We start from the raw sequence: 27,558 nt of genomic DNA, 5'->3' as shown, positions 1-27,558 counted from the left end.
CACGCTTGAGCCCAGCACCACAGTGGATACACACACACACACACACACACACACACACACACACACACACACACACACACACACACAGTTGCACAAGCTCAGGCAGAGATTTACACCTCTGCATCTCAACAGTGGACAGACACAGTATTTACACGCGCACTTGCGCGCACGTCGTTCCTCTACAAATGCAACAGAGGAGAGGAAAATGAATGTCCCGACTCATTTATCACATAGCCTCAAAAGTACAGATGAATCCTGTGATGAAAATCTGTCCTGAGAAATGTCAGGAAGATATTAACTCCAATACATCAAAGTGGAGCTGCAGTCTCTAAGCTGACTGCCAGCCCCTACCGCCCGCCTTTGGTTAAAGAGGGGGAAGCGCACCGGCGCCAATGTAATTTTTGCCAACTCTGACCATTTGTCACACAGAAACGAGTAAATAAAGACACAAGTCACTTCCATCCCAAGATTAACATCCGAAATGGTGCAGAGCGAATTTCATTAGTGCGCAAATGCCATTCTTTAGATCTGTCCGATCTCAGCGAAGTGTGAGGGAGCAAAGAGAAAGAAAGGAAGACGGGGATGGGGGGGAAATTGCCTTTTCATGTAGATTCCACTAATCGCTTCCCTAACAAAATATGGCAGACTTGTACTAATAAGTAAGTTAAGGCTCAGTGGACAGAGAGAGTGAAACAGCACAGAGGCTAATGGAACTGAGAGCTTTACATGCCTCCATGGGTGTCTTAATTGTCGAAAGGAGATTCTCAGATGAGCGTTTCGGCGAGCTGCTCGGACCGCTGGATTTCGGGAGGGCCTTAAATTGGGAGAGCGGACTCACTGGAGTTGTTTTAAGTCTAAGCCTCTCTCATGTGCGCGGGCGGCTGGATCAAATCCCTCAATCCCAAGTCTGCAAACAGGTCCTGTAATTAACGCTTGTTTGTGCGCGTCTTTCAGCGCGGCCGACGGGGGACTGCAGTCGGCTCGTATCAAAAATCCATAACTTCTGCTGTTCTGTGCTTTCTCATCCTGCGGTATATGCATCATGCGCTCGTTTATTCTTGCATAGCTTCGCCCTAGTGCTAATTTTCATCACATATGCAAGTAATCTGAGCTTGTTTCTTTTTTTTCCCCAATCACAGTCAGTCTGGATTTATTGGCTCTCATTGCTATTGTTAACAGGCTACCTTTATGGTGATCTATGTTAGCACTGCTGGCTCCTAACTAGTTATTACAGCTCTAGGAATACCAACCAGCGCGGTTCATTAGGAGGGAAATTAGAGTGCAGCGGAGTCCATGAGAGATACAGAATGCGCTTTTAATCTAAAAAGGTCAATGTGCACAAGCCATTTTAGAGATTCACTGCAAGCTTGTAATTGGGGGGCCTTGTCTGAAGACGGCGAAGAATTAAATGAAGACAAAGTTACCGAGCGTGAGGTTGGCCTTTGATGAGAATCAGGAGGTGAGGATGCTTCATTTGCAACCTTTAATCAGTCCAGCGAGATCCGATTCATGTGTGATTGTAGAAGAAGAGAAAGTGTGTGGGGTGGTTGGGGGGGGAGGGAGAAATGAAATGGTAATTAGTATTGATTACCTATGTGCATATGACCCCGTGCTCTCCCCTTGCATTCCTAAATCAACCCAAATTATTGAATTTTCTAATTTCATGCTCAGAGAGAGGGAGCCAGCAACACAAAACTGCCTACACGGAGAACCAAGTAGTCATGGAGGAGGAGCGGTGGCGGTGGGGGTCTCAAGAAATTCAAGTGAAGAGAGACCAGTCTCCTTTCCAGAGTGGAGCCGTGTGAGTGAACCTGCATTAACCATACAGGGTCTAAGTCGGAGATAATAATTATTCTTGGACAGTCTGTAGGGAGCAAAGGTGATTCGGGTAGCTTTTTCTTCAAATTACATTTCACGTCACTCCACTGTCGCAAAGCGATGGCCTCAGCACAGCCATATATGTATGTAATTACTCCCAGTTAACACTGGCAAAAAAAAAAAAAAGTCAATTTAAGCAGTTAAAAAAAAGGGAGCCCAATTACATGTATACACAATTAATACACCCATGGGAAATTGAAATTTTCTTTCAAATGATCAGATTAATTCCTAATTATGGCAACACACACACACACACACACACACACACACACACACACACACACACACGGTTAATCTACTTTAGTAATAAGCCACCATACAGTGGAATTGTGAGAAAAGGTGGACAGCCAGTGATGGAGGGAATCCGTGTCACAGTGGACCCGGTGAACCGGGGGACTGCTGCGGACCCGACGGCTCTCTGCCGCCATCTACTGGATCATCTGGTTCACAACTAACTCGGTTTAATCACTGCACTTCTCAGTCCTCTTATCACGATGGTCTGGATGGAGGGAGAGGGTGACCTTCTGTTTCAGGTGAAAATTTCCAAGGTTAGCACTAAAATTGCTGATTGATTATGCAAGATGAAATTAAGCCGATGTTGTTTGTGTAATGATCCAAAATGACCTGGAGCATCTATCCTCACTGAAGGATTGTGAGACAGCAGAAATCTGGGCAGAGAGAGAGAGAGCGCCAAAGCAACCCCCCCTCCTCCCACCAGCACCACCTCTTCTCAGTGGGAAAACAACTAAAAGACTCCCAGAACGGTAACTGCACACAACACAGAGCAGCACGGTGCTTTCTCCTGTTAGTTGCAGCTGTTTGGTGTTTTTTCATATTGTTTTCGTTGTAACTGTTTCCAAATCTGTGTTTGCAACTTTACTGATCATTTAAAATGTTGTTTTGCATATTTTTGGACGTCTCTACAATTTGTAGAGCCGCTAAAGAGATGCAATTTTTGACTGTTTAGTAAAATTGCATCTCTTTGTCCGTGATTTTCTTGTTGTCTCAGATCTTTTTGTTGTCATTTAAAATCCTTTTGAGTCATCACTGACCATCATTGTACTTGTTTTCTTCTTGTTCATCTTATGTTGTGTTTCAGTTTATTTTTGATTGAAACTCCTTTTAGTGTTCCCTTCCGTTGGTCCGTCCTTTATTTTGTTCTCTTCTTTTGTTTGCTACTTCTAAGACTGTATTTTAGTTTTTCTAACCGCTTTATGAATATTTGCAACCCATTTAATATGAAGCAGTTTTTTTTTGTAAACGTAACGACATATTTGACTTATTTCGCAGCAAATTAAAATAATAAAGAGACAAGATAATAAAAAGAAGCAATCAATAGGTTACACTTGTCAAGTCTGATTTTATTTTGTGGTAAACCTTACTCTCGTACACATCTAACTCGGATCAATGACGGACAACTATTCATTACAGCATCGCCTACAGTACAATGATTAATATAACTATGCTTACAAGCAAAATAAACAATGTTAAATATATAAATATTAGTTCTCTGTGTAAAGCACAGCACACAGTTGACTTGCAGCATCAGTCGTCATAAATATGCTGGACCCCCACGTTTGTGCTAGTCAGAAACACGCTCTGGTTTTTCCTTTTCTTTTCTTTTTTTCTTCCTACTGCAGATAAAGTGTCTACTCTGTCCTCCTGCAGCTCTGCAATCAGAGCCTGTCTACACAACCAGAGTCAGAGAAAAGTGCAATTTAAAAAAAGAGAAATAGAAAGAAAAAAAAAAAACAACAACAACGCTAAACAACCAGGGCAACGGGAACCCGCATATGTATGGCAAGACTGTTGTGTTACGTAACATCGGGAGTACTGGAAGGCTCGGTTAAAATTCATCAGTTGTGATCTGAGGGGAGATGATGGTAACAAGTGAAACGAACACGACGCTGTTTCGCTGAGCTTCCATTACAACATCTGGACTATCAGTTCCAGAACTTACTAGTCTCTGTCTCACACACACTTGCACGCACACACACGCGCACACACACACAGAGGCTGGACTTCACGGGACAGCGGACAGCAAAGTGCCTTCACATGGCGACCGAAGCGTCCGAGTCTTTGGGTCGGCTGTGTATGACGTGCTCCACCTGTCCCGAGTCAGATACGTCGTAGCTCGTCTTGTACTTGGCCAAGATCTTCATCAGGGGACGCAGCTTCAGCCACCACTGCTCTTTGGGGATCCTGTGGCTGAACAGAAGACCGCAAAAAAATATTCACCCGGCTCACTACTGGTGCGCTTTTAGAGTGGTTTATCTTCACTTTTAATTGACTTAAGTGTTGATTAATGGTTAGATTAAAAGTAGTTTCAATACATTAACTAATAACGTCTGCTTAGACCTGCTTTTAGTGTTGTAGTTTGCCTGCCATCCAGCAGAGGGCACCGCTGGTCATTCTTAAGCAGAGACAGTTGATACAGAAATAAAGATGACGGGACCATACTAGAGCGGAAAGAAGAACCGGTCCAAACAGAGTGCTGTGTGGGGTGCAAATTTAACTTTATGTAGTTCTGATTTGAAATATAAACAAGTTCCTTAAGTTTCACATTAAAGCTGCAGTATGTAACTTTTATAAAGAATATGTTTTTACATACTTGTTAAAACTGTCACTGTGTTGTGACACTGTAATATGAGACAGATAATCTATGGGGAAAAAAATATATCCTCTGACTTCTCCTAGTGCCAACTAAAACCCACCAATCAGAGCCAGGAGGCGGGTTTAGCACTGCCAATCATGCCTATTTGCGCGCCACAAACATCTCTCTGTTCATGAGGAATTTCCTTTTTCTCTTATTTTCCATCTTTCAATTCAGCTAGATAATGTTAAAATGTTTAGATTTTTTTTTAACATATGAAAAAATGTGCCCTTTATGTCATAGAAAGACGGTCCACGCTCTTCATACAAGAGAAAAATCTCCGGGTTTTAAGAGAACGGTCGCTTTAGACTGACACATTAACTGATATCTTGCATCCCTGATACTCACACAAAGTCGGTGTGATCCTTGAGCTCCACGACGGGCTGGAAGACTAGAGCCCTGGCGTGCATCCCCAGCAGACAGCAGGTGTCCTCGGTGTTGGCAAACACTCGGCCTGCGGGGGAAAACATCACGGCCATTACAGGACGCACACAAAGGAGCTTTAGCTTCATCCACGGCGTACGAGGTGTCTTAACGAGAAATGATGGCGCTTACTCTACCAGCAACTAAAACAAAACACTAGCAAAATCTAAACGAAAAGAGGTGATCACGCAGAAATTAGAATTAACTTAGAAGGCTACAGACAGAAACGGTATGGAAGAAGATTAGGGCCGCTGGAAAATAAAAATAATTCTCACTTTACTCTCTGAATTCTGTCGTTTTTCTTATGATTCGGACTTTAATCTTCAGATATTAAAAGTCAAAATTCAGAGATTAAAATCATAACTGATGTTAAACTCTGAATTCTGAGAAAAAGTCAGAATTTTACCAAAAAAGGTTGGAATTTTACAAAAGAAAAATTTAAAGTGAGAATTGTGGTTTAAAAAAAAAATCAGAATTCAGAGTTTAAAGTCAGAATTCTGAGAAACAAAAGTTTTTTGGGTTTTTTTGCCAGTGGCCCTAATCCTCTTCTGTAACAAGGAGAGGTAGGGGTAGAGGACGGAAATCCAGCCCATGGCTACACATTTCCAGCTCGTTTTCAGATGAGTCATAATCTGGAAATAGAACTGCATGGCAGCTGCTGATAAACATGAAAGACATGAACACAAATGTGTGTCTGCACAGGAAGTGTGAATTTCTAAGCTACATGGCCACTAAATGGCAACACAGGGACACAGAGATGGTCACGGAGCCAACATAAAAGGCAAGATTTACCTTCATCTTAAGTCATCCGTGTGAAAGAGGGAAACAAAACATAAAAAAAAAACAGCTTTAATTTTAACGGTACTTTGTAATGATTCGCTTCAAACATGTTTTGCCTCGATAAACGGCAGCAGTTAGAAGAATAAACGACAGAGATTCCATGGCAGATCTGCGTCACAGCGGTCACGTCTCTGTAGGGAGGGAGGATCCTCTAGGGGTCCGCAGCTCGGGTTTTTATCTACCAGCAAACACAGCGACTGGAACGCCTTACCTTTTCTGTAAGACTCCACCAGCTTCTGGGAAAGCCACTGCATGGCCTTGGCGGAGATCTTGGTCCCAAAGTTGCGGTCGAACGGCGACGGCGCTCCTCCCTTTCAAAGGAATTCTCAAGTTTAAACACTTTTCTTTCTCCTTTTCTGTAAATGTTTATTATTCATATTTGCTGATGCAGTTGACTTTTTTGCATTTTGTCATTTTACAAGCACAACCTTCATCGTATTTTATAGGTTTTATGCGATAGGCCGACAAAAAGTCGAATAAAATTCTGAAAAAGAAAGAAAATTAAACATTTTTAGAATTTTTGGGTGTATTTCTGTCATCTTTTTACGCTGGAATAATTTTGTTATCATATCGCTCTTTTCATTGAGTTTTTTTTTTTTAACTCAATCAGATTAGTGTAGGAGTTTGATCAATAAAAATGTTGATTTATAATTTTAGGGCCAAGAAATCTCGGTTAAATTTAGGTCTGGGATTTGACTAGGGCATTCTAACAAATAATTGAGCTTTAAACCAGGGCTACATTGATTGCGTTTTCTTGGCAAATCACCGATCTCTCAAGAAACCTGGCCTGCACATTTTGACCAATGCTGATTTTTCTTGTCTGAAAAGTCGCTAAACATTGTAACAGAGTTGCTAAAGCAGAGCAAAAGTGGTCAGTGGCTCATTTTCAGACATTTGCGGAGGAGGATAAGATCAGTTTCATGTTTAAGTATCGGCCGATCACAGACCACAGAGTTTTGCATTTAGGTGAGACATTAAAAATAGACTTTTTCCATAAGCTTTCCCTTGATTTTAATCTTAACCACATCTTCACCTCTGACCTGCCTGCTGTGTTTCTTGTTCTTAGTGATCCTGTTTGTTCACCAATGGTCTCTAGGAACAGTTGGTTCTTATATTGTTACTACATTACACACAGATGAAGTGTATTTATTAGGTAAAAGCAATTCATTCCACTTGTTTGTCTTTAGGGCTATCCAGCTTATAGGATCTAAATAAAAATGCAGTCCACACTTTACAGATAGTAATAGTGCCATGCAGGCTTCCTCTTCATTCCACTTAACAATTATGAGCTATTTTGTTTTGGTTTGTCTCATTAACATACATTAAAGGTTGTAGCTTTAAGGTAACAAAATGCAAAAAAGTTCAAGAAAAAGAACACATATTTTTGGTTTTGTTTGTTTCTGCATATTATTAATTCTCTTATTAAAAGTTCTGTTTGATCCTGCTTTATCTGTGGTAATCTCCAGACGCACACAAAACAAAAGACCTCATTTGGAAACAGGGGATATGAATGCTTCAAACACAAAACAAATCTTATCACATCTTCCCCGGTCTGTTCTCCCGTCTCCCCCACCGACTCCTAGAATAATCTACTCTGCGGCAGCAGAGCATGCAGCGGTACCTGCTGCATGTGTCCCAGCACATTCTTCCTGCAGTCGAACACTCCTCTGCCTTCTTCCGTGTACAGCTGGTAGATGAAGTCGGTCGTGTAGTTCACGTTGGAGTTCTCGTTTCTAAACGGACCGAAAGAGGTGTCGTTATGGGTGTTGCATAATGCGAGCTTATGAGCGGTGGACAGCAACATGCGCTCTGTTTAGTGTATAAGCAGCTTAAGAGTCAAAAACCGAGGGACAGAAATACAGATTTATTCTCTAGTCCCAGCGAACAACAAACAAAAGTCACAATGAAAATAAAGCTAAACTATCAGAACCCTGGTTCTCACCTGAGCACCAGTCCCCTTTGGATGCTGGTCTTCATTTTCTCTGTCAGATGTTCAACGTTAGCCTAAAGGAAGAAACAATGACCAGAATTGACTCCCTTATAAAAGAGATAAAACGACAAGGCGGCCAGTCGGGGGAGTCGGCCTCGTCTTTACCTGTAGATCTCTGATGTCGAACGGCTCCTCGTAGATGTAAGCGGCGTCGGCGCCCGCCGCCAGCCCCCCCACGGTGGCCAGGTAGCCGCAGTAGCCCCCCATGGTCTCGATGATGAACACGCGCCTCTTCGTCCCGCTGGCTGACTGCTTGATGCGGTCGCAAGTCTGACACATGCACACCAGGCTCGCAGAGTCAGTTCGTTAAAACATGGACGCAGGCCAACACATTCGCTTTAGTTCACAAGTCTGATCCTCTGACTGATAAATGGATTAAAGTGGATTTTTTTTTTTTTTACTCAAACCAGCAAGTATACAAGAGGCAGTAATTAGCTATCAAAACTGTTAGCATACTGGAAGACATTCCACATGAGAAACACAACACCAAAACTGCATGCTGGTCATTTGAAATGTTTCACAATTTCATCAGGCTAGATGCTGTTTTTTACCAGACTGACTGGAGTCCTGCAAAGAATGAGAGAAGCACATTACATGTAAAAACATCAGAGGGTGTTTTTTGTTTGTTTATCCTTAGCTTGTGTGAACTTCCTGTTTAATGGCCCAATGCTGATAATTAAGTATCAAGTCGCTCTGCGGTTTGGTGATAGGGCTGTTTGCACCAACATGCATACTTTGAAAGATTTTTGCAAAAAACTCTGATTGTGGGGATGTTATTTACTCGTTTCATCCTCTTCTTTCTTACTTGCTCTAAATGTTTCTGACCGAAAGAGTAAAACAGGTAATAGAAAAAAAAGGATTCAAGTGTTTTGGAAAAATCTTTAGCCTAGCAATCCTTCAGTCGTGCTTACATTCTTTAACATTTTTGTCATGGTGCAGACCCCCAACTTCATAACTGTGTAGACAGCATTTTTAATTCAATTGTGTCACAAGCCTGAGAAGTTACAACAGTGGCAAAACAAAGATTGATATTCATAATCTCAGTTAGGGATCACTTCTAACACATAGATTAGAAATATTCACACATTTTACTTTCGCTAATCTTGCAACCTGATATTTTGCTAATTATTAGAACTGGACCATTAGTTCTACTGATGTCTCAGGTCTCGCCCCCTCCCCAATAAATCAGTTGAAACAAAGTAATCAAAGCTTCATCGGCGGTGCTGGCGGCTCAAACTGCCTTACCTCCACGATAGCATTCAGGGCCGTGTCTGCCCCGATAGACAGCTCTGTGCCCGGTACATTGTTACTTATGGTGGCAGGCAGCATACACATTGGGATGCAAAACTCCTCAAAGGTAGAACGGGCGTCACACAGCTGCAGCAGACACTCAAGCGCCTGAAGCGGCAGCATATAGAAAACTTGTTAGAGCCACTAAGAGAGGGTCGGCCGCTGAGAGAGCGATAAAACCCTCTCAGCCCAGTGAGAGCGTATCCTGCCATTCCGGCTTTTCCCGTGTGATAGCTGCGGTGGCTTCCCTTTGGCAAACAGAAGCGGGAGTGTAAACAGAGGAGTGTGGAAGGATAGCAGAGAAGGTAAAATGAAGAGGTATGGATGGAAGGGAGGGGAAAAAGAGAGGGGTTCTGGGGGGGGGAGGAGGGTGAGAGGACAGAAAGAAGAGAAAGAATGACAGATCGGGAGTGTGTGTTTGGTGCGCCTCAGCGGTGATACGGCATATAGCGACCATAAAACTACCAAATCGGCTCTGGAGGTTTTAAACACTGCAAGCCAAACAAGCAGCACTGGTCAAACCCACGAACACAGGGTGGTGGTGGTGGGGTGACCCAGGGGGATGACGACCAGCATCATTGTGTTTAAAAGGCATGGCGCTTCTTTCACATCTAGCTCATTAGTTTGTACATTTAGAAGCCTAAATACGTGTTAAGACTATATGAGAAATGCAAATAAAAAAATAACTTGTCATATTTTACTCTGACTTTCGCTTATTTCTATGCAATATGAATACAGCAGAATATGTGATTCATTGTCAACTATTGGAGTTCATCTCTGCCTCTCAAAGGCTTGTTCCAACTTAATGTCAGTTCATAAGATCCTACATTAAAATATTTTTAATGCAAATTGGAAATGTATGTCAAAAAGTTAGCTTCAGAGTTAAGGCATTGAGGCACAAAATAATAATTGGCTTAGTCACAAAATATTGTTGAAAACCATTAATTATGGTTAAGTGACTTAAAAATCCTAATTACCAGTCATTGCAATAATTCACGTCATTATTGTGAAAATTTACAGTAGAAATGTAATAAATTCACATTACTGATACTTGAAAATCCTCAAAACTCACTATATTGTTGAAATGTATTACTTTTTTTATTATTAACACATTTTTCCAGTGAAATTTGTACATTTCAGTGTCCTTATTGAATCTCTCCTGAGGTCTGATATGATTTAATGCAGTTACTGTGGGAAGTTTTTATTTTTTTTGGAAAAGAATCAAACAAGTACCTGGTGCTTTGAAGAAGCCAAATTCTTAAGAGCAGACTTGTAACTTTAATTGTTACCAAAATAAATAAGACTTTTTAAGGTCCTACCTTATTAATGCATGAATTTAAGACTTTTTAAGGATGTGGTGGGTTTCTTTTTTGAACTCTGCATGATGCAAAATGTCCAGCAAAAGCCGCAAGTACTGTATTTGCATATTATCTGTAAGAAAATAAAAGCCATAAAAGCAAGCTTAAGAGACGAGCTTTCTTTTTTTATTTGCATTTCTCTGTCCGTCTAACAAGCCAGCAACGCTGCACTCTGTTTGCATTTCATCTTCATGCTAAGAAGAAGGGGGGGACACACACAGAGAGGGGGGCAGGCAGAGCAAACATGGCAGTCACGACACTTGTGCACCTCAAAGCATGCCTCCATGTTCTCACTCACTTACTTACCTGTTAATGAAGGGAGGGATGCTGCTGTACACTGTAACTTTCACCAGTTTGGCCTCTCAGAGCGCGCACACACGCTGAGTGGCTGAATTTCCAGCGCTCTGAGTGGAGCGCCGCTGTAGGCCAGATGTGGCTTACAGACGCTGACCATGACAAGAATTTCTGCCAAATAATTCCCAGACGGGCAGGCAGGAATAAAAAGTCACTGGTGAAAAGACCGAGTGAGCGATCTCTCCCTTCTTGTAACAACTGGCTTTCGCTGCGTCAGCATGTTTGTGGATTTCATGCTTGAATGCATGTGGGTGTGGTGTTTTTTTTGTTTGTTTTGTTTTCATCTGTTGGTGTGTTGCTGAGGTCATCTAAAAAAAATGTCGCCAGGCCCCCCATCACTTACAGTAGTGATGGCGTTCAGAGCCGTGTCAGCGCCAATGCTGAGGTCTGAGCCAGGCACATTGTTGGAGACCGTGGCCGGGACCATGACCATGGGCACACAGAACTCGTCATATTTCCCACGAGCCGCTGACAATTCCAGCAGTGACAGGAAGGCCTGCAGGGCAGAGCCAAGGGCTTTAGTAGTGCGAGGGTGGAACTGTGGCAGGTGGGTTTTGGTTTTGAGAGAGGTGCTACTTGCCACAAGAATAAAAAACAGAGGAAGGAAAAGGACATAAGTGGACGGTGCCAAGGGGAGGAGCCAGGTCTATCACAACGGACAGCAGCGAAACAGACAGGTACCACTCCACATTCAGCCCCACAAAACACTCATATTCACAAAGGAAGACTCTTCTACTTCCATACATCACAGGAAAAGTCGAAGCTGGTGAGCGTCTAAACAGGATTTGCGTGAAATGACTGGAGAGAAGCAGATGTTCACTGTTTCCTAATCAAATCTGTCTCAGTAGGAGAAGTATCTATTAAAAATATCCAAATGCTTCAAGTTATTATCACAGAGCATCTGCATTTACAGCAAAAAGAAAAAAAAAAAGAAAAAGAAAAGTAAGCTAATTTGTGCGTCTACTAAACTCATCAGCGCTCTATTTGCGGTTTTAGGCAGAGAAATGACTTTGAAGCATCGATATGAACACATGGAGCATATGGTGATGTGCTGGCATGAAAGGAATAGGGCTAATGGAATACATCAACATTAAACAAGATTCAGAACATAAGCACATCTCATATTAGGAGTAAAGAACAACAGCTGTCTGCTTTAATTTGATGAGGAATAACGCTGTAGCTGAAGTCATAAATATACATCTCTAAAGAGCTTATGAGCTTGAAGCCAAAATGAAAGATAGACCTCAGGAGCAAAACTTAAGCTAATAAACAGGCAGCGACAGAAAGGATTTCAACGTACCTCAAATCCGCCAATTACCAGCAGAGCGTTTATATTGTACTTTCGCATCTGCTCGGCAATTTTGTCGACATGCTTCGCGGGAAGCGTCCTGAGGAGGAGAAGGCAAATAAAAAAGCTGGTTTTGTATTTTATAGTCATTCGATGAGACTTCTAAGAATAATGCTAAAAATCCTTGCAAAAGCGATAAAGTCATCAGAATACTAGGAGGATATTCAGTCTCTTGTTTTACTTTGGAGTGAAGAGGATAAATTACAGAAGTGACACGAAACCTCTTCAGGTCACAGCCGAACACTGTCACTTTATAAGGCATACCTCAAAATAGTTCATTTTCAATCATGTAATGTAATTGATTAAATACTATCAAAAAACAAAACAAAAACTCACCAACCAACCAATTAAAAAATATTTGTCAAACTGTCAAATTATAGCAAATAAAAAATAACTGTTTGATTCATAAATAAAAAACAAACTAGTAAAAATTAATAGAAAAAAACTAATTTAACTAATAAATTGCTAAAAAAAACAAAACAAAACAAACAAAAAAAACTAGGTAGTAAATAAAAAAAACTTACCAATGTAAAAAAAACGCTAATAAAAAAAATAGCCAACTAAAGAAACAACTGTCAAGCTAGCTAATTAATTTTAAAAATGTTAGGTCAAATAAAATAAATAAAATATGGCATGGGTATGAAATGAAAAACGCAAATATTAAATATAAATGAAACAAATATACATAGCTAACAGAAAAATGACATATGTAGCTAGCTAACAAGCTAATTGTTTCATTAAACTACAGAAAAAAGACTAATTTACTAAATAAAAACTGAAAGTAAAAATAAACATCTAATAAAAGCATGAACAAACTGTCCATCTGAAAAGCTACCGATAAATAAATTTTTTCCCTCCTGTCCATTACCGTTTCTCTTTAGCTCAGTAAGTGGAATCTTGCTTCTTTCTGAAAAGGTGTTCATGACTTTTTCTTCCTTATATAAAATCACAATTTCTTCTTATAGTTCAGTCATTAACCTCCACTCCTCTTTCTGTCTTTTTTTAATCTTTGACTAGCCGTACGCCTCATTTTAACAGTCCGATTTCGTCTGAACTTGCTTCAGGCTGTAGTCGCGGCTGCCTAGCAACAACAAACGGCTTTTCGCCTCACTTGGTGTTGATTTACTAACTTCAAGGAGTTTTTATAATCCTTCTCATTATTTCAACTGATCGCTCTCTCTTGTTGGAGCCATGTTTTCTTTCCAACAGCACATTAAGCTCCGAGTTCTCTTAACTGCACCATTGTTTGCATAATTAGACTTGTGCAGGCATTTGTTATAGAAATGTGAATTATGCTGGGATTCCATATTGTCCATCTTCTACTTGATCTGGAAAAAATAATGCCCCATTTGTTACAGGTAGCATGACTTTTTAATAGGCGTGTTCTACAAAGCCAGAATAGTCAGCTTTTAGATGAATTAGTTTTGTTTCATTAGAACATCAGATGTTTTTCCATATTTTATGTTGCTTTACTTTCCACCTTTATAACATCTAATCTGAACAACAATCATTACAAGAAAAAAAAAACTTCTTAGATTTATAGATTTGAGCTTTTTTGTTGGAAATTTTCACCTTTTAGTTCCCAACAGGGAGCCACCCTGTCCAGTCCAGCCTCCAACATCTCCCCATTTAATCTCCTTAATCTGAAAAAAGGACAACAGACACACACGTCTTATCAAACACTGGAAAGTTTTACATTGTAAAATCACGTGACATTATCCAAGTCTGGCAAATGTCATAAGCAACTCAAGATGGTTTAAATTTCTCTACTTCTGTTTACGCCCATGTTTAAAATATGAATGGGTCAGTATTATAGTAATTTACTGGCAAAAATCGAACGCATTCTGTAATACAGAGAGGATGAGTAATGAGTTCTCTGGACTCCAGACAAAAAAACCCCAAAAAAAAACGGCAGTGTTCTGAACCAACTCACTCTCATGACCTAGAGCCCTTTGAGGTTTTCTCAGTAGGGGGAAGGGGACAAAACTAGATCAGTGGGAGGAGTGTGAAACCAGTTTGATCAGTAACAGAACAAAGTACAACAGTCTGGTCTTGGATCAGATTCCCACCCCCTGCAGGTTTCACAGGCATCTACGCTTCATTCACAACTAAATCCCTGTTTGTTTTGCTGAAAAACTGAAGTGGAAATCATCTGCAATTCTCCAGAAACGACATTCTGAGTCAGATCTCCTGTTGCCATCTGGTGGTGTCCTGTGGTACTGCGTCAGCTCAGGCTGATAGGGGAAAGTCGGTGCTGGAAATTGGTTTACATTAATCTGTGTGGATTATCCCCCCGATTATTCTTCAGTGAGAGGAGCAAGCAGTGAAAGTGCAATATCTGAATCATCAAGCCAAAGCAGCACTCCAGATTTCATTCCGATAGGAAATCTTTTTCACGGTATATGATTTTCTCCTTTCGGTCCAGGAGCTCACCTGCCCTTTGTAGAATCCTTCAAAGCCGTCGCTGACGGCAAACATCTTGTGTCCCTCGGAAATCCCCACCCTGACGGCCGACCGGACGGCGGCGTTCATGCCTGCCGCTGGCGCTCCCACGTTCAGCACCGCCACGTTGAAGTTGCTCTGCGGGAGGAACGCGCAAAGCAACGGGTCAACTCAAATCGAGTAGAATCTTGTAACACATTGAAGGAACAAGGCAGTTCAGAGTGCTTCAAACAAGCAATAATCATAGCATTTTGTCAAATCAAAATCATCAACTCGCATCAAATACGTTGATCGATATTCCACTGACTACTAATCAAAGGCAGCTCTAAACACTTAAACTTAGTGTTATCCGCTGGGCGATATTGCCAAAAATTGTACCACAACATATTTTTTTAAATACCTCGATAACGATATCACAGACAAACACCAACAAGACTAAAAAAAATACATAAATAAATGTATACAAAAATCACACAATGCATTTAGTGCATCAAAGAAAATATAAAATAGATGAATAAATATAAATGCCAACTAAATTTGGACAAGAATAAAACAGTCTGAAATCAGCAACCAAGTGTAAATAAAAATACTTGATGAAACAAACGGTTGTGGTTCAACAGAACATTAGCTTTGTAAGACAATAAAACGTGTTTTAAAGACTCAAACATGATGCGCAACTAAAACTAAGAATCTTGTTTTATTAAAGAAGGAAATCTTCCTTTTAAAAATGCTAAACACTAAAATATAAAGTAAATGCCTGAGCTTACTTCCTAATGACCAGGAACGTTGTTCATTTTCATTCTGGTCCACCTCTCTTAGGTTCCACTGAAGTAATGACTGTCAGTGTTCTGGTTTGTAGCATTCTGGACACCATTGTATTAACGCGATTAAAGATAAACACAAGGGTGAGCTTCTCCAGCTCTTTCTGCGACATTAGTCCTTTAATCCTGGGAATGTTCTTTGGGTGATAGAAGACTGACTTTGTAACTGTCTTTATGCGTCTGAAGGTTCAGGTCTGGTTTCTAGCTGTAAGAACTGAAGCTGCGTGCTGACTCCGGGTCGTTTCTGCGCTGGAAACAAAGCAGCCGTCAACGCTCAGTCATTCACTCTGCAGCTTTGCTAAATGACACGCCGCACAACGGGAGGATAGCTGTTGATGTTCCAAAAGAAGAAATCGATGGGTAGCTTCTGGCGTGCTCCCGGGAGCACGTCACAGCTGTCGTTTCAGATGCAGAGCGAGTCGGGCCCTGAGGCGGGCTGCTGCCTGCGCGTCTCGACCGGTGTGATCCGCCGCGCCTCCTGGCCGGATTGACCAGGTCGGCTCTCAGAGGGAGGCCGAGGCGTCGACTTGTGTCACATCAAACCAGCTCTGAGCCTCCTGAAGGCCTGTTATGCTCACTACAGTTAGAGCTGTTTAGCAAGCAGGTGGATCGTAGCTGTTGGGATTACGTTATTTAATGAACGGCTCCTGAAAACCTGCATCACATGGGCCTAGGCTCGTCGCAACAAGCAGTAAATCAATTAATCGCATGATTAATTAAAACGAGCTCAACAATTTCCATTTGCATTATTTATCCATCTATCGGAGATGGAGGAAGTTCAGTTTTCTTGCATCTGATCCCTAAATGGCCAGAGCTACATATTTAGAGACTTGCTTTGCTTATTTATTGCTTCTTGTTCTGCCAAGAATCCAGCAGCAGCATGGTGTGTGAGGCCTGCAGTATCTGAGTCATTCTTTGTAGCTAGAACCTTAGGACAGTAATAAATAATTCAGCTTATCAGAGGGCTGGGCGAGGCCGTTTTGGCTCTCGGGAAGTAACCTGCTCCTTTGGTTGTGTGTGAAAGTCGTGCGCTCTGCGTTTTCAACTCACAACTGGCAGCTCAGACTCATGTTTGCGGTGAGCCAGCAGTTTGTACGTCCTCAGGTTGTTTTCGAAACTCCTGTAAAACACGGCCAAAAACAGTCAGCTCTCCTGTTCGATAAGAGGAACACATCAAGACATTTTTTACTTCCATTTAAACTCTTCTTCTCATGCTTATGAGTTGTAGCAACACACAACAGCTGTCCAGACTGATATTAACCAAACAAATCACATCTGTCTACTAATGCTTTATTTGTAGCCGACATTTCTAGGTCACCCATACCTGCCCCGAAGTTTGACAGCCTCCTCAAACCGTTTCTGGTCCATGGCTTTCTGGACCTCTTGAGTCTGAGGAAAAAAGAAAAAAGAATGTTTGTATTCAGTTTCTTACATTTAAAGCATATGAAACAAAAATTAACCACAATCCATTTCTCTCTTGTGGCTGAGAGCCATCATGTCAGATTAAAATGAATTTTACTTGCATATAAACCTACTTTGGAGACACACCTTCTAATCTGAGAATTTATTTATTCCCATAAACTGATGATAATGGAGCACAAAACTTGAATCCCTATTCTATAAATCAAACAAGGATATTCTTTTATTTACAATACCTTCCTATCAAGAAGAGGTCAAATGAATCTGAGGCCAATTACTGTATATAGAAAACATGGGCTTCTCCTCACAGATCACAAATATTATGTCAGTTTTGTTATGGGGCAATCAAATAAGGAAGTGGACAAGGACACGGCACAGCTGATGTTAAGGCAACAACAGATAGTATCACAATCAGCAGCCAGGCAGTTGCAGGTGTCATTTGTGAGCATAAAGTGTTTTTCCTACTGCTACAACACATCCTTAATATTGATTTTAAAAAGTACTTGCTCCATTTGCAGATTATTTTACTGATGACATGTGGAAAAATGTCTTGTTATAAGTGAAGTAATCTGCCAATGGAACTAGTACTTTTTCCATTAATATTAAGGAATTATTGACTTGTAACAAGAATCTATATCCTGCTGAAAAGTTACTTTCAAGTTAGTCTTCGTCTTATTTCAAGTGTACTAAGATATTTGCACAAGAAACTAAACCAAAGTCACTTGATTAGATTTTGTGTTTTTTGCAAAGTAGACAGAAATGAAAATACATTTAAGCCGAAACACAAAGGAAAGAAATGAAAGAACAATGATATTTGTAATACTATCTGACTGTGACCTATGAAAGAAATCACTTATGAAAGACATAACAAACAGAAAAGTAAGATTTTCCTGTTTTTTACTGAAATAAAAATATTCAGATAAGAGCAGAAATCTTCCCAGGGACATCTGCCAAATTCCAAACATGACTGGCCAACAGAACAACAAAGCTGTTTTCTGTTCCTGTGGAGATGATTAGCTGTTACATCATCGCTCTGGCAGTCATCGCCAACCCCTTCAAAACGCTTCAGAAGATCATTAACCATTAACGACTCATTCTCAGACAACATGGCTTTCCATTTGACGATACAGCCCTTCTGAGCCCAGTTGGCTCCTCTCAGCCCCTGTGCGCTGCTTAAGTGTGTGCACGAAAATTTAAAGGGTGTGTGGATGTCTTGGACCGTTTCCAGCTCAGCACCACACTCACCGTCTGAACACACTCCATCAGAGGCACGCGCACCGACTGGTTCCCGCAGAGAGAGACCACGCAGGCCGGCGTGTTGGCGGTGGTCTCCAGGAGAGCCAGGACGGCCTCCACTCCCATACGACTGGCCTTTGAGGGTGGACAGGAACAGACAACAGTGAGTTAGTATCGCTTTATTTTTGCATGCATGTATTTATTAAGACATTTAAATCCTGTTCTGTTTGCTATTTTCCGGTTCATTTTCACTTCTTGACCTATTTTTGGTAGGCTTGTAGTACGGGCGTGGAAACGTGTCTGCACAAGTCGTGTCCTCGGCCTCAAATCCCATCATGTGCTTAACTCAAATCCCTGACATCATTTCCTTTAAGACAAACACACTGAGGCTTTACCATGAAATACTATACTGCTACTACTATAAGTCTATGGGAGGTATTATCTATTGATATTGATCACATGTATATCACAATATATACTGCTCAAAAAAATAAAGGGAACATTTCACTTTAATTTTGTGTGTGGCTCCAAATCCAGGCCTCCATTGGTTAATAAATTTGATTTCCATTGATGATTTTTGTGTGATTTTGTTGTCAGTACATTCAACTTTGTACAGAACAAAGTATTCAACGAGAATATTTCATTCATTCAGATCTAGGATGTGTTATTTGAGTGTTCCCATTATTTTTTTGAGCAGTGTATATTATATTGATTTATTGTCCAGTCCTATTTAAAATCCATTTAAAAAATTTAAAATTAGGATTTTTTTATTTTACTTTTTTTTTTTTTTTTTTTACAGTTATTGTTTTTAAAATGTGTCAGTTTATTTTACATGCAAATCAAATTTGTAAAGCAAATTGTCTGAAGATCTTCGGCTCTTTAATTGGTATACTCCAAACTAGAAGTAAAAAATTGAATGGTTAAGCAAGACCTTTTGTTTCTTAGTCACAGCACCCATGGTAAAGATGTGTAAAGTTTCTTAAAACTTTGTGTAACCTCATTGGCATGAACATAAGAAAATAGCTGAATAACATCAATGTGCTCACATTTAAGGTCAATGCAACAAATGAAGCTGCATTTAAAAAAAGATCAGAACTAGAGAACTGCAGTAAACGTTTTAGTATGCAATGATGCAACAGCAATTAAAAGATAAAACAGATCTACTTCACAAATACATTTTTACTGGGGATTCAAATAATCCTGCAACTGGCACTAATATAGCTTTAGGAAGGACTTTAAGGAAGAATGCGAAGTAATTTATACTTAGCCCTGCTTTCAGAGCTAGCTTTTAATAACCTTGGCATAAACAGAAATGTGGACTGGTTTGTTCTGGACCCTTAAGGTAAATTCAAGGCCATGATTGTTTATGCTTTCTTTTTTTTAATAAATTGGTTTTGTGTGGAACTATAAAGTGTAGTATTTACAGCCATAAAAAATCATTTTTATGGTAATAAGCTATTTCAAATTGCAATAACTCAGCCTGTACTACAAATATCATGATTAACCTCAAACTTTCTATCTGTTCGGCCTGATGTCGAAGAAATAAAACACGAGTAACCATGGTGACAATGGATATCTTTCACATCAAGTTCCGAATATTTTATTTGATTAACAATAACAAATGAAAGCAATGTGCTATGTTTTTTTCTCTCTCATTCCTCCTAGTGAACCTACCAAGATGCGGTCAAAAGCAGACGGCGTCCCTCCTCTCTGCACATGGCCCAAGATGGTGACCCGTGTGTCGAAGCCCAAGTTTTTGACAACAAGCTTTGATGACAACACACAAAAGGATTTAGCAGGAGGTACTGTTGAGGTAAAACATATCAAAAACCACTTTGTATATGCAGATACATTCAAAAATAACTGGGCACATCACACACTAAAAACACAGGCACAATATAAAAGCTAAAGAGAAGGGGAAACTGCAAAGCACAAGCAAGCCATTCTAATTTTTCAGTCATGTTAGCAAAATAGCTTGTACCCCATAGAGGAACCCAGGCAGGATGTGAACCATTAAAAAGAAAATAAAGAAAAGAAATACCCAGGTACTGATAAAACAATAAAATTTAGACTTTAACACCAGTTAGTTGAATGAATGAGAGTGTGAAAACTAATGTGTGAAAGCAAGTATAAATAACAGAGATGCACCGAGAACGAGAACTTGATGGAAACAAAAATCAACAGCAACATGTTTGCACTAACATCAACACTCGATGGAGTGGAAGTTGTTGTTTTATATCAGATGGGATGTTTAAAATAAAGCCACAAGACAAACGCTAGCCTCGCTAATTACACAATATTTCACATGCTAAAGGCAGTTTGCTAACTGCTAAAGCCAGTTTAAAATGTCACCTCAAGAATAATTTTGTCTGTTTTTAATTAATATTAAATTGCTTTTTTACAGATACTGCTGTTTAAAACTTGTAAAGCCCCACGTCCTCTGTATCGGGGGAGAGATTTTAACTTTTTTTTTTTTTTCTTACACTTATTACTTCACCTCCCTTCAGCTAAACATAGACATATTTGGTATTCATGGAGGCAGGAAGACTCTTGGCTAGAAGCTGCTAAAAAGGATTTGGGTGTTTGATTTGAGCAGGAAGCATTTGAGTTGGACAGATGTCAGGAACCTTCTGCAAAAAGACATTGTATGGAGCTTTGGTAGTGCCAACAATGTATATATTTTTGTGGTTTTAATTATTTATTTTTTCAATAAAAAGTTTGTTGTATTTTTTTTACACAAGATTTCCAAAGAATACACTTGAATTAAAGTCAAATATAAACATTTGTTATTGTTTTATTATATTGTGATAAAAAAATATATCAAAAACAAAAAGATGTCCACATGTAATATTAAGTTTAGTAAATTTATTAAGTAAAATCGCAGAAAGTCCCAAGTTTTGTACTTGTTTATGTATTTTTCACTAAAACTTCTGTAAATATGCTTCAGTTTACCTCAGGTGCATCCGTCTTTGCACAGACATGGTTTCCAAAAGTTCATAGTGTCATTTATGATACTTCTTAAAGGTTTTATACTATGTAATGCCAAAGAAATTCTGACAAAGAATAGCATTTTAAAAATGCTATTCTTTAACTTGAAATTTTGCTTTGAAAATGGTAGAAGCAGACAAAATAATTCTTAAATTATGAAGATATTACATTGATAAAAAAATAAATAAATTCTGATCGGTGCATCTCTACTAAACAAGTGGCAGCTGGTTTGGGAAAATGTGTGTTTGGCTTCATGAGTGTCCTACTGTCGTTAGAGTACAAAACCGTGAAAGCCTTCTTACCAAACTAGTAAGTGTGCCTGATAGAGCATTCCAGAAACACAGCAACAGAGTCAAAAGCCACATCAGGGCAGGGTCAGTGTCATACAGGAGGCTGGAGGCTCGCTGCACACAGCTCTGTACTTACATTCTTAATATAGTCAGTTGTAATGGGTTTGTTGTTACGGTCAATCGCCCCTTCGGCGACAATTATGATATTCAGCCTTTTCATCCCTGCGCGGTTCTACAAAAGGAGGGCGTGGTGGAGAGACAACATGACAGAAAAACTGAGTGTGTGGCTGTGACATGGGCTTTCAGAAGCACGGGAGCCAAAAACAGAGAGAGAGAGAGAGAGAGAGAGCGAGAGAGAACAGCTTCCTTCATGATATAATCAGCTGTATCCTGCTTCTATCGCTGCTTGTCAACACTTTCTCTGTGTGAGATTTAAACGCGGTTGCTAAACAGCAGCAGTGAACGTTCAGGTCAGATCTGGTGGCATCGGCAGGGTCGCCGTGCTTCTGGCTTCCCCTTCTTCTTTCCACACTCATGTACTCACATCCTTGACAAAACTAGAAGTTATAGACTTCCCGTGTCTGTCAATGGCTCCCTCTGCTACTATGATTATGTTCAGCCTTGTGCCCCTGGAACGGGTCTGGATTATAAAACATTGGGAGGTTTTCAAACTGGGAAAACACTGAAACATCAGATAATTTATGTAGTATTTTTTTTTTGTAGAGAAACAAAACTAGTCATTCAAATGGCTGGTATATTGGTTCATTTTGGCTGCTGTGGGAATGCGATGGAGTTACCGCAGATAGTTTCTGGCACATCTTCTCCTCCCAGCCGTCCTCCGGAGGCATTTCAGGGATCAGAACCCAGTCGGCACCACAAGCCAGAGCGCTCACCAAGGCCAGGTAGCTGCCGTTTAACACAGATATGTTAGCTTCATGTGAGCACCGCTGACCACGCCCACTGAGTCTGCTGCTTATTTTTCTTACCCACAGTGCCTGCCCATGACCTCCAACACAAACGTCCTCTGGTGGCTGAAAAGGCCAGATGATGAAAGCGGAATCAGCACAGGATTGGTGTTGGAAACTAAAGCGATGTAGCTTGTTTTGGCTCTCACCTCTGTGCGGTGGTCATGATGGCGTCTACAACCTCGATGATTCTGTGCAGGGCTGAATCAGTACCGATCGTCATGTCGGTTCCACAGAAGTCGTTGTCGATGGAGCCCACCATCCCCACGATGTGCAGGGCCGAATATTTCTGCACGGCGTCGGCTTCGATCAGACCTGAGGGGACCGGGAGGGTCTTAGAAACTCGGCCAACTCTTTGGTTTCATTACATGTTACTTTCTAGCCCCATGAAGCCAGAAACAAACTGTTTCAGCATTCCTCTAGGTGGCAGTATCATGTACTTTTCATTAACACAGTGCCATTTTATACCACAGTCATGTGACTGTGTTACCTTCACTTATTATAAAAATGCTACATATGATTCTAAAGAAAATTGAGTTAGAAATTTAACGTTTTGAAATTGGGCCTCTGTCTCTTTAAATAGCTCCTGCTCTTCCTGTAGTTCTGCCTTCAGGAAGTGATCACAACAGTGGCTCCACTCTTAACCCTTTAACGTTTTTACCAGAGTTTTACTGAGAAGTATCTCCTATAACAAGCTCAGCTAATGCTCAGTTCCACCAGTTGTTTGCTAACTTCTGCTGACTAGTCTGCAGGAGCTGCACTGGAGAATAAAACTTCTTATGGCTTTTTTTTATAGCCACTGTTCCATAAAGCCGACAAACTAGAGATTGTTACCATGGAGAGGGATGTATCGGTTTCCCTGCTGGTCCTATTACTTCACAGCTCAAAGTCAGATAAGAGGAAGACAAAGTTTAAATGGATGGATGATATGTGGGTAACTTAACAGATCTGGTTGCAATTTATTTTGACGGATATCAGCGTAAAAGAGGTTACATACAAATGCGTGCTTCACCTTTGAGAATTGTTTGCACAAAAACATTTTAAAACGATGTGGACTTCTCAAATATCCACTGTTTCCTGTTGGTGAAAATAGAAACGGCTGGTATTTTGGTTGCGTTCCACTACCTTGCTGCACCAGCTCAGAGAGCAGGCCGCTCCATTCCTCCCTGAACAGGTTGGCTCCCGTCAGACTGCCGTCGCCGCCGATCACGCATAGGTTGGTGATGCCGCGCTTCACCAGGTTGTGAGCTGCCTTCAGGCGGCCCTCATGGCTGCGGAAGTCTTTGCACCGGGCGCTGCCGATCACGGTCCCACCCTGAAGGCAGCGGAGAAGAAGGCAGGGAAAGCATTTCAGGTCTAAATCAAAAGGTGTTGACAGAGAACTCTGGTTTCTCTCAGGCTTACTAACAAATGATAAAAACAACATTTTTTGTGTTTTCTCTTTGAAAGTAGTTCATTCTAAGCGGATACATGTTTATTACCACTTGTAGCATGCTGGAGACACTCTCCCAGGTAGCTTCTCTTATGTTTTCCCCTCCGTCCACCATCCCCTGATACCCCTGAGGGGAAAACATGACAGGAAATATGTCAGAGCCTGTTTTTACAGTCTGCATTGTGCAACAGTGGCTGTACAAAAACTGCACGTTTCTCAATAATTAATGAAAAGACAAGATGCAAATCAGTTAGTGCAGGTGACAGGAAACAAACTGCAGTACTGGAAGAGTTGAGGGAATTTTTGGTAAATACTGGTTGTCTTCTACAGTGAAGATATAGAACAGAGTTTCTTTCACATAAAAATTATTTCAGAATGACTCAAATCTCCCAAAATCTTCTAAGTTGCAGTCCAACTGAAAATGTTAAGTCAAAATCTTAAAATATATTTTCAGTACAGAAAGAATTGCACATTGCCATGCCAACGGTGAAACATGGTAGTGGCAGCAGGTCTGTCACCATATTCTGGTCACACTAAGACGTTATTCAGGTTTGATACACTATGGAACTTTATAGAACTCTTTTAAATAATTTTTGAAATTGTGACCCTGGAAAATCAGAATCAAATCATTAAGACACTGAAAGATTTGCATCTCTACCGACCCTTACAGAGTTGGCCTGAATTAAAAGTCCAAATAAATAGGAAAAATGGAAATGAAAAGAAAAAAAGCGTTCGACAAACAAGACGGCGGCCTTGAGCGTGCTGACATCACTGAGAACTATGGAAACCCAAGGAGTGCATTGGTGGAAAAAAACCAAACTGATTTTCCAATAATATGATTAATCAATTAAATCAATTCATCACCCAGCTCTATCATGATGTCTTTTTTTTTAACATCACAATGAACTAGAATTTTAACCGAGGTGTGTACACTTTCTAGATTCACCACTTTAGCGCTACTTTATCTCATATTTAAGGTTTGTCATTTTGTGAGCTGCAGGAACAGTCAGGCGTTCCCATCAGCCACCAGCTGAAGCATTAAGTCTGTTATGTAACGGTATGCAGAGTGAGCCCAGGCAGGACAGATGAACGGGGATCACAGTACGAGCAGCGGAGCACGTCTGTTGCTTCCCAAAGCTCCGCTTAAATCCTCTCCCTTTAGTACAGATCCGTACCTGCGCAAACGCTGATCACATTCATCTGGGATCAATACCTCATGAGAAGGTGTTAAAAATCAACACCTTCTCATGAGTGAGAGCAGGCATAACTAATTTCACACGACAGCATTTTGTGCAGAGTCACGCTTTTGTCGGACCTGTGAAGCGGACGGGCTCACCTCATGAATAAAATAAACTTTAGCTCCCACGTACAGCCCCATTCGGACCACGGCGCGGACTGCCGCATTCATTCCTGCAGAGGAGGGGAGAGAAATTCAACAATGCTCATAATAATTAATGACAGAGGAGCTTTGCTGTAATGCAGTGCAGCTACAGTGTAGGAGAGGGGAAGCATGCTTAAGAGCAACCTCAGACAATTTATGTTTTGTAGACTTCTGTGGTTTAGGTCAGTCTGTTTCTTATTGCAGAGTTGAAAGCCTTTTATGGGTACAATGTCTTCCAGCTCGTCCTCGCCCCCTCTCTGTTACAGTGCAGTTTGTACAAAGTGCGCTCATTAACGAAGAAACTCTTCTATGCGATCTGAGAGTAAATGTAGGGTTATGAGACCGGAACGGTTAACGCTTCGCTCGCTGGGGGACGGACAGAACGCAGCCGACTGGATCAGCTTTAAATCAACAAATTTCTCAAAAACTGGTGCGCTGCCGGAGGGTTGTTGCTTAGCAACGCAAAAGTTCAGGCTGTTGGACAGCAGGGGAGAACATTTACGAAAACAATCTGTGCATCTCTTGGGATTTTTATTTATTTTTTTGTCCTCAAAAGCTCTTTGGTATTTATTTGATAAGTTCTGCGTTTAACTTCAAAGGAGGTAAAGTTTTTGCAATGTCGTGGAAAACAAAAAATGTTAGAAAAAGGATTGTTCTGAAGGGTATTTTGAAGACCTCATTCACAGTCAAGTCAAACAACCTGTTGAGCGGTTACATAACGGTGCACACAAACGCCTATTGAGAAGTCTCTCCCACTCGTCTCCTCTGAGGTTTTCGAGGCCCGAATCGAAGCACCCGATCTCTCATTCTGCATGACTGGCGCTTTCTCCGGCACGCCGCACACAAAGCCTGGAGCAAAGAGCCTGAACAATGCCCCGACGACTCCTGTCATGCATATGCAACTTTACTTTGCTCTGGGGTCCGCTCAGGGTGGGCTTAAGATCAAAACCAACACACAAAAATCTATTTTTAGAGGAGATTTTTTTCTTTCTAATTAACTACTTTGACGTTTTCAAACACTATATTCAGAATTTAGGATAAATTAAAGATTTTTTTTCTTCCAAATTCATCATATGCACCAAAACAAAGAAAACATACTGTTTACACTACAAAATCGTGACCATTTTAACTTGTGGCACCCATTTTTTAATGTCTAAATTCAAAACTAAAGATATTTTCAATAGAACACGCATCACATCCTTCATCTTTTCTACTGTTGTTTATCACTAATAACGCCAGCATTGGTTATATGCCATATTTATATGGAAGGTCTTTATTTAGAGACAAAAAGTAGTTCATACCATTTAGAAAAAACATATAAAATAAAACAAACCATCAAGCAGGCAGCACAAAGCTGGAGGTATGTCAAATATGGCTATGTGTTGCAGGTGACTGAGTTTTTACTGAGTCTGAAAAAAGTTTTAATAGTTAGAAATGGAAAGGGTGCATCTGAATAAGCATATGCTGATGAACAGTGAGGGTTGCCTAGAGTATAATTAATAAAGTAGTCAAATTAATAAGTTCAAAATGCACTCCTTAGCAGTTGAGAGCGTTTGCGTTTCGATAAATAAGAGACGAGACGGCGGAGCACGTGACTAAGAGTTTCCTCTGTGACGTAGAACCGGCCGGGTGCCGCTCATCACGTACACAGGATGGAGGCTTCCCGCCGCTGGCCCACACTCTGCTGTTTAAACCTCAGCTCTCACCTCTCCTCTCTCAACATTAGCTCAGCCTTTCAGGGCTGCTGGCAGTCGGTGAGCAAGCCGCTGTCGTGACGAGCAGCACGCCCGAGTCTTTCACTTCCTCGTTCAAATTACATGCACCGTAAGATAATTAACGACCTTGCAGGACCTGGTGGAAAACGCAGCACATAACTCGACCTTGACATCTCTCTGAGCTGCTCAGTTTTAGAGAGTTTGAGGATGCGGACATCTGAGTTATCACATTGCGTCATGTTAGCATCTCAGCTAACCGCTGCCTCTTCCTGGATGATTCAACATCATGCTTTTAGTTTACTAGACTGAAGGGCCCACTGCGCAAAGCTTTACAGACATATTGGTGCATAAACATGGCCTTTTTTATCACTGACAACACAGCATCACTGCCGAGGGGGTGTATTTTCGCCCTCTACGGGCATGTCTGCATTAATGCATAGAAATCTCGAAAAACCTGTGTCCGTGAATGCGACAAGTTACCTTGAGCATCTCCTCCGCTCGTGAGCACTGCGATGGCTTTCCCTGCTCCCGACAGGTTCTCAAAGAATATCTTCTTGCTGTCCGGCTGCGCCATTTTCTCGACTGCTTAATATTTATTTCGGGTCAGAGTAGTTAAAAGTCTCCCAACAGTTCTGTACAGGTTGTACCGAAATGTGATGAAGGGCAGCAGTCTTCACAGCCCCCTCTGCCGATAGTATGGCCGTTATGCTTCGCGTGTCTCGGTTCCGCGTCTAG

The 27,558-nt window shown here is 40.9% G+C and overlaps 1 protein-coding gene across 10 annotated transcripts; it reads right to left on the bottom strand.

Annotated features, from left to right (window-relative positions):
* On the bottom strand, positions 1 to 27,558 carry pfkpa (phosphofructokinase, platelet a). Of its 10 annotated transcripts, XM_015029793.1 has the most exons (25): positions 27,304 to 27,556; positions 25,064 to 25,137; positions 23,777 to 23,854; positions 23,421 to 23,610; positions 22,445 to 22,610; positions 22,317 to 22,361; positions 22,128 to 22,236; positions 21,875 to 21,970; positions 19,727 to 19,819; positions 18,062 to 18,187; positions 16,722 to 16,786; positions 16,448 to 16,517; positions 14,568 to 14,714; positions 13,707 to 13,777; positions 12,087 to 12,174; positions 11,130 to 11,282; positions 9,030 to 9,182; positions 7,890 to 8,054; positions 7,737 to 7,798; positions 7,416 to 7,527; positions 6,006 to 6,105; positions 5,747 to 5,752; positions 4,880 to 4,985; positions 3,890 to 4,086; positions 1 to 88 (listed from the first exon to the last, which is right to left on the bottom strand). In XM_015029793.1, exons 1-24 carry the CDS (start codon positions 27,395 to 27,397, stop codon positions 3,930 to 3,932), a joined length of 2,526 nt encoding a protein of 841 aa, XP_014885279.1. In that variant the 5' UTR covers positions 27,398 to 27,556; the 3' UTR covers positions 1 to 88; positions 3,890 to 3,929. The 10 variants fall into 10 exon arrangements, with proteins under 10 accessions (XP_014885279.1, XP_014885281.1, XP_014885278.1 ...); XM_015029795.1 differs by lacking the exons at positions 1 to 88; positions 21,875 to 21,970 and adding an exon at positions 21,467 to 21,562 and having other exon boundaries at positions 3,663 to 4,086; positions 27,304 to 27,557; XM_015029792.1 differs by lacking the exon at positions 1 to 88 and having other exon boundaries at positions 3,663 to 4,086.

This window comes from Poecilia latipinna, unplaced genomic scaffold, assembly GCF_001443285.1.
Source record: "Poecilia latipinna isolate Pla-1442-1.1 unplaced genomic scaffold, P_latipinna-1.0 Scaffold163, whole genome shotgun sequence".
Taxonomy (NCBI): Eukaryota; Metazoa; Chordata; class Actinopteri; order Cyprinodontiformes; family Poeciliidae; genus Poecilia; species Poecilia latipinna.
This window is presented reverse-complemented; position numbering and strand designations above follow the sequence as displayed.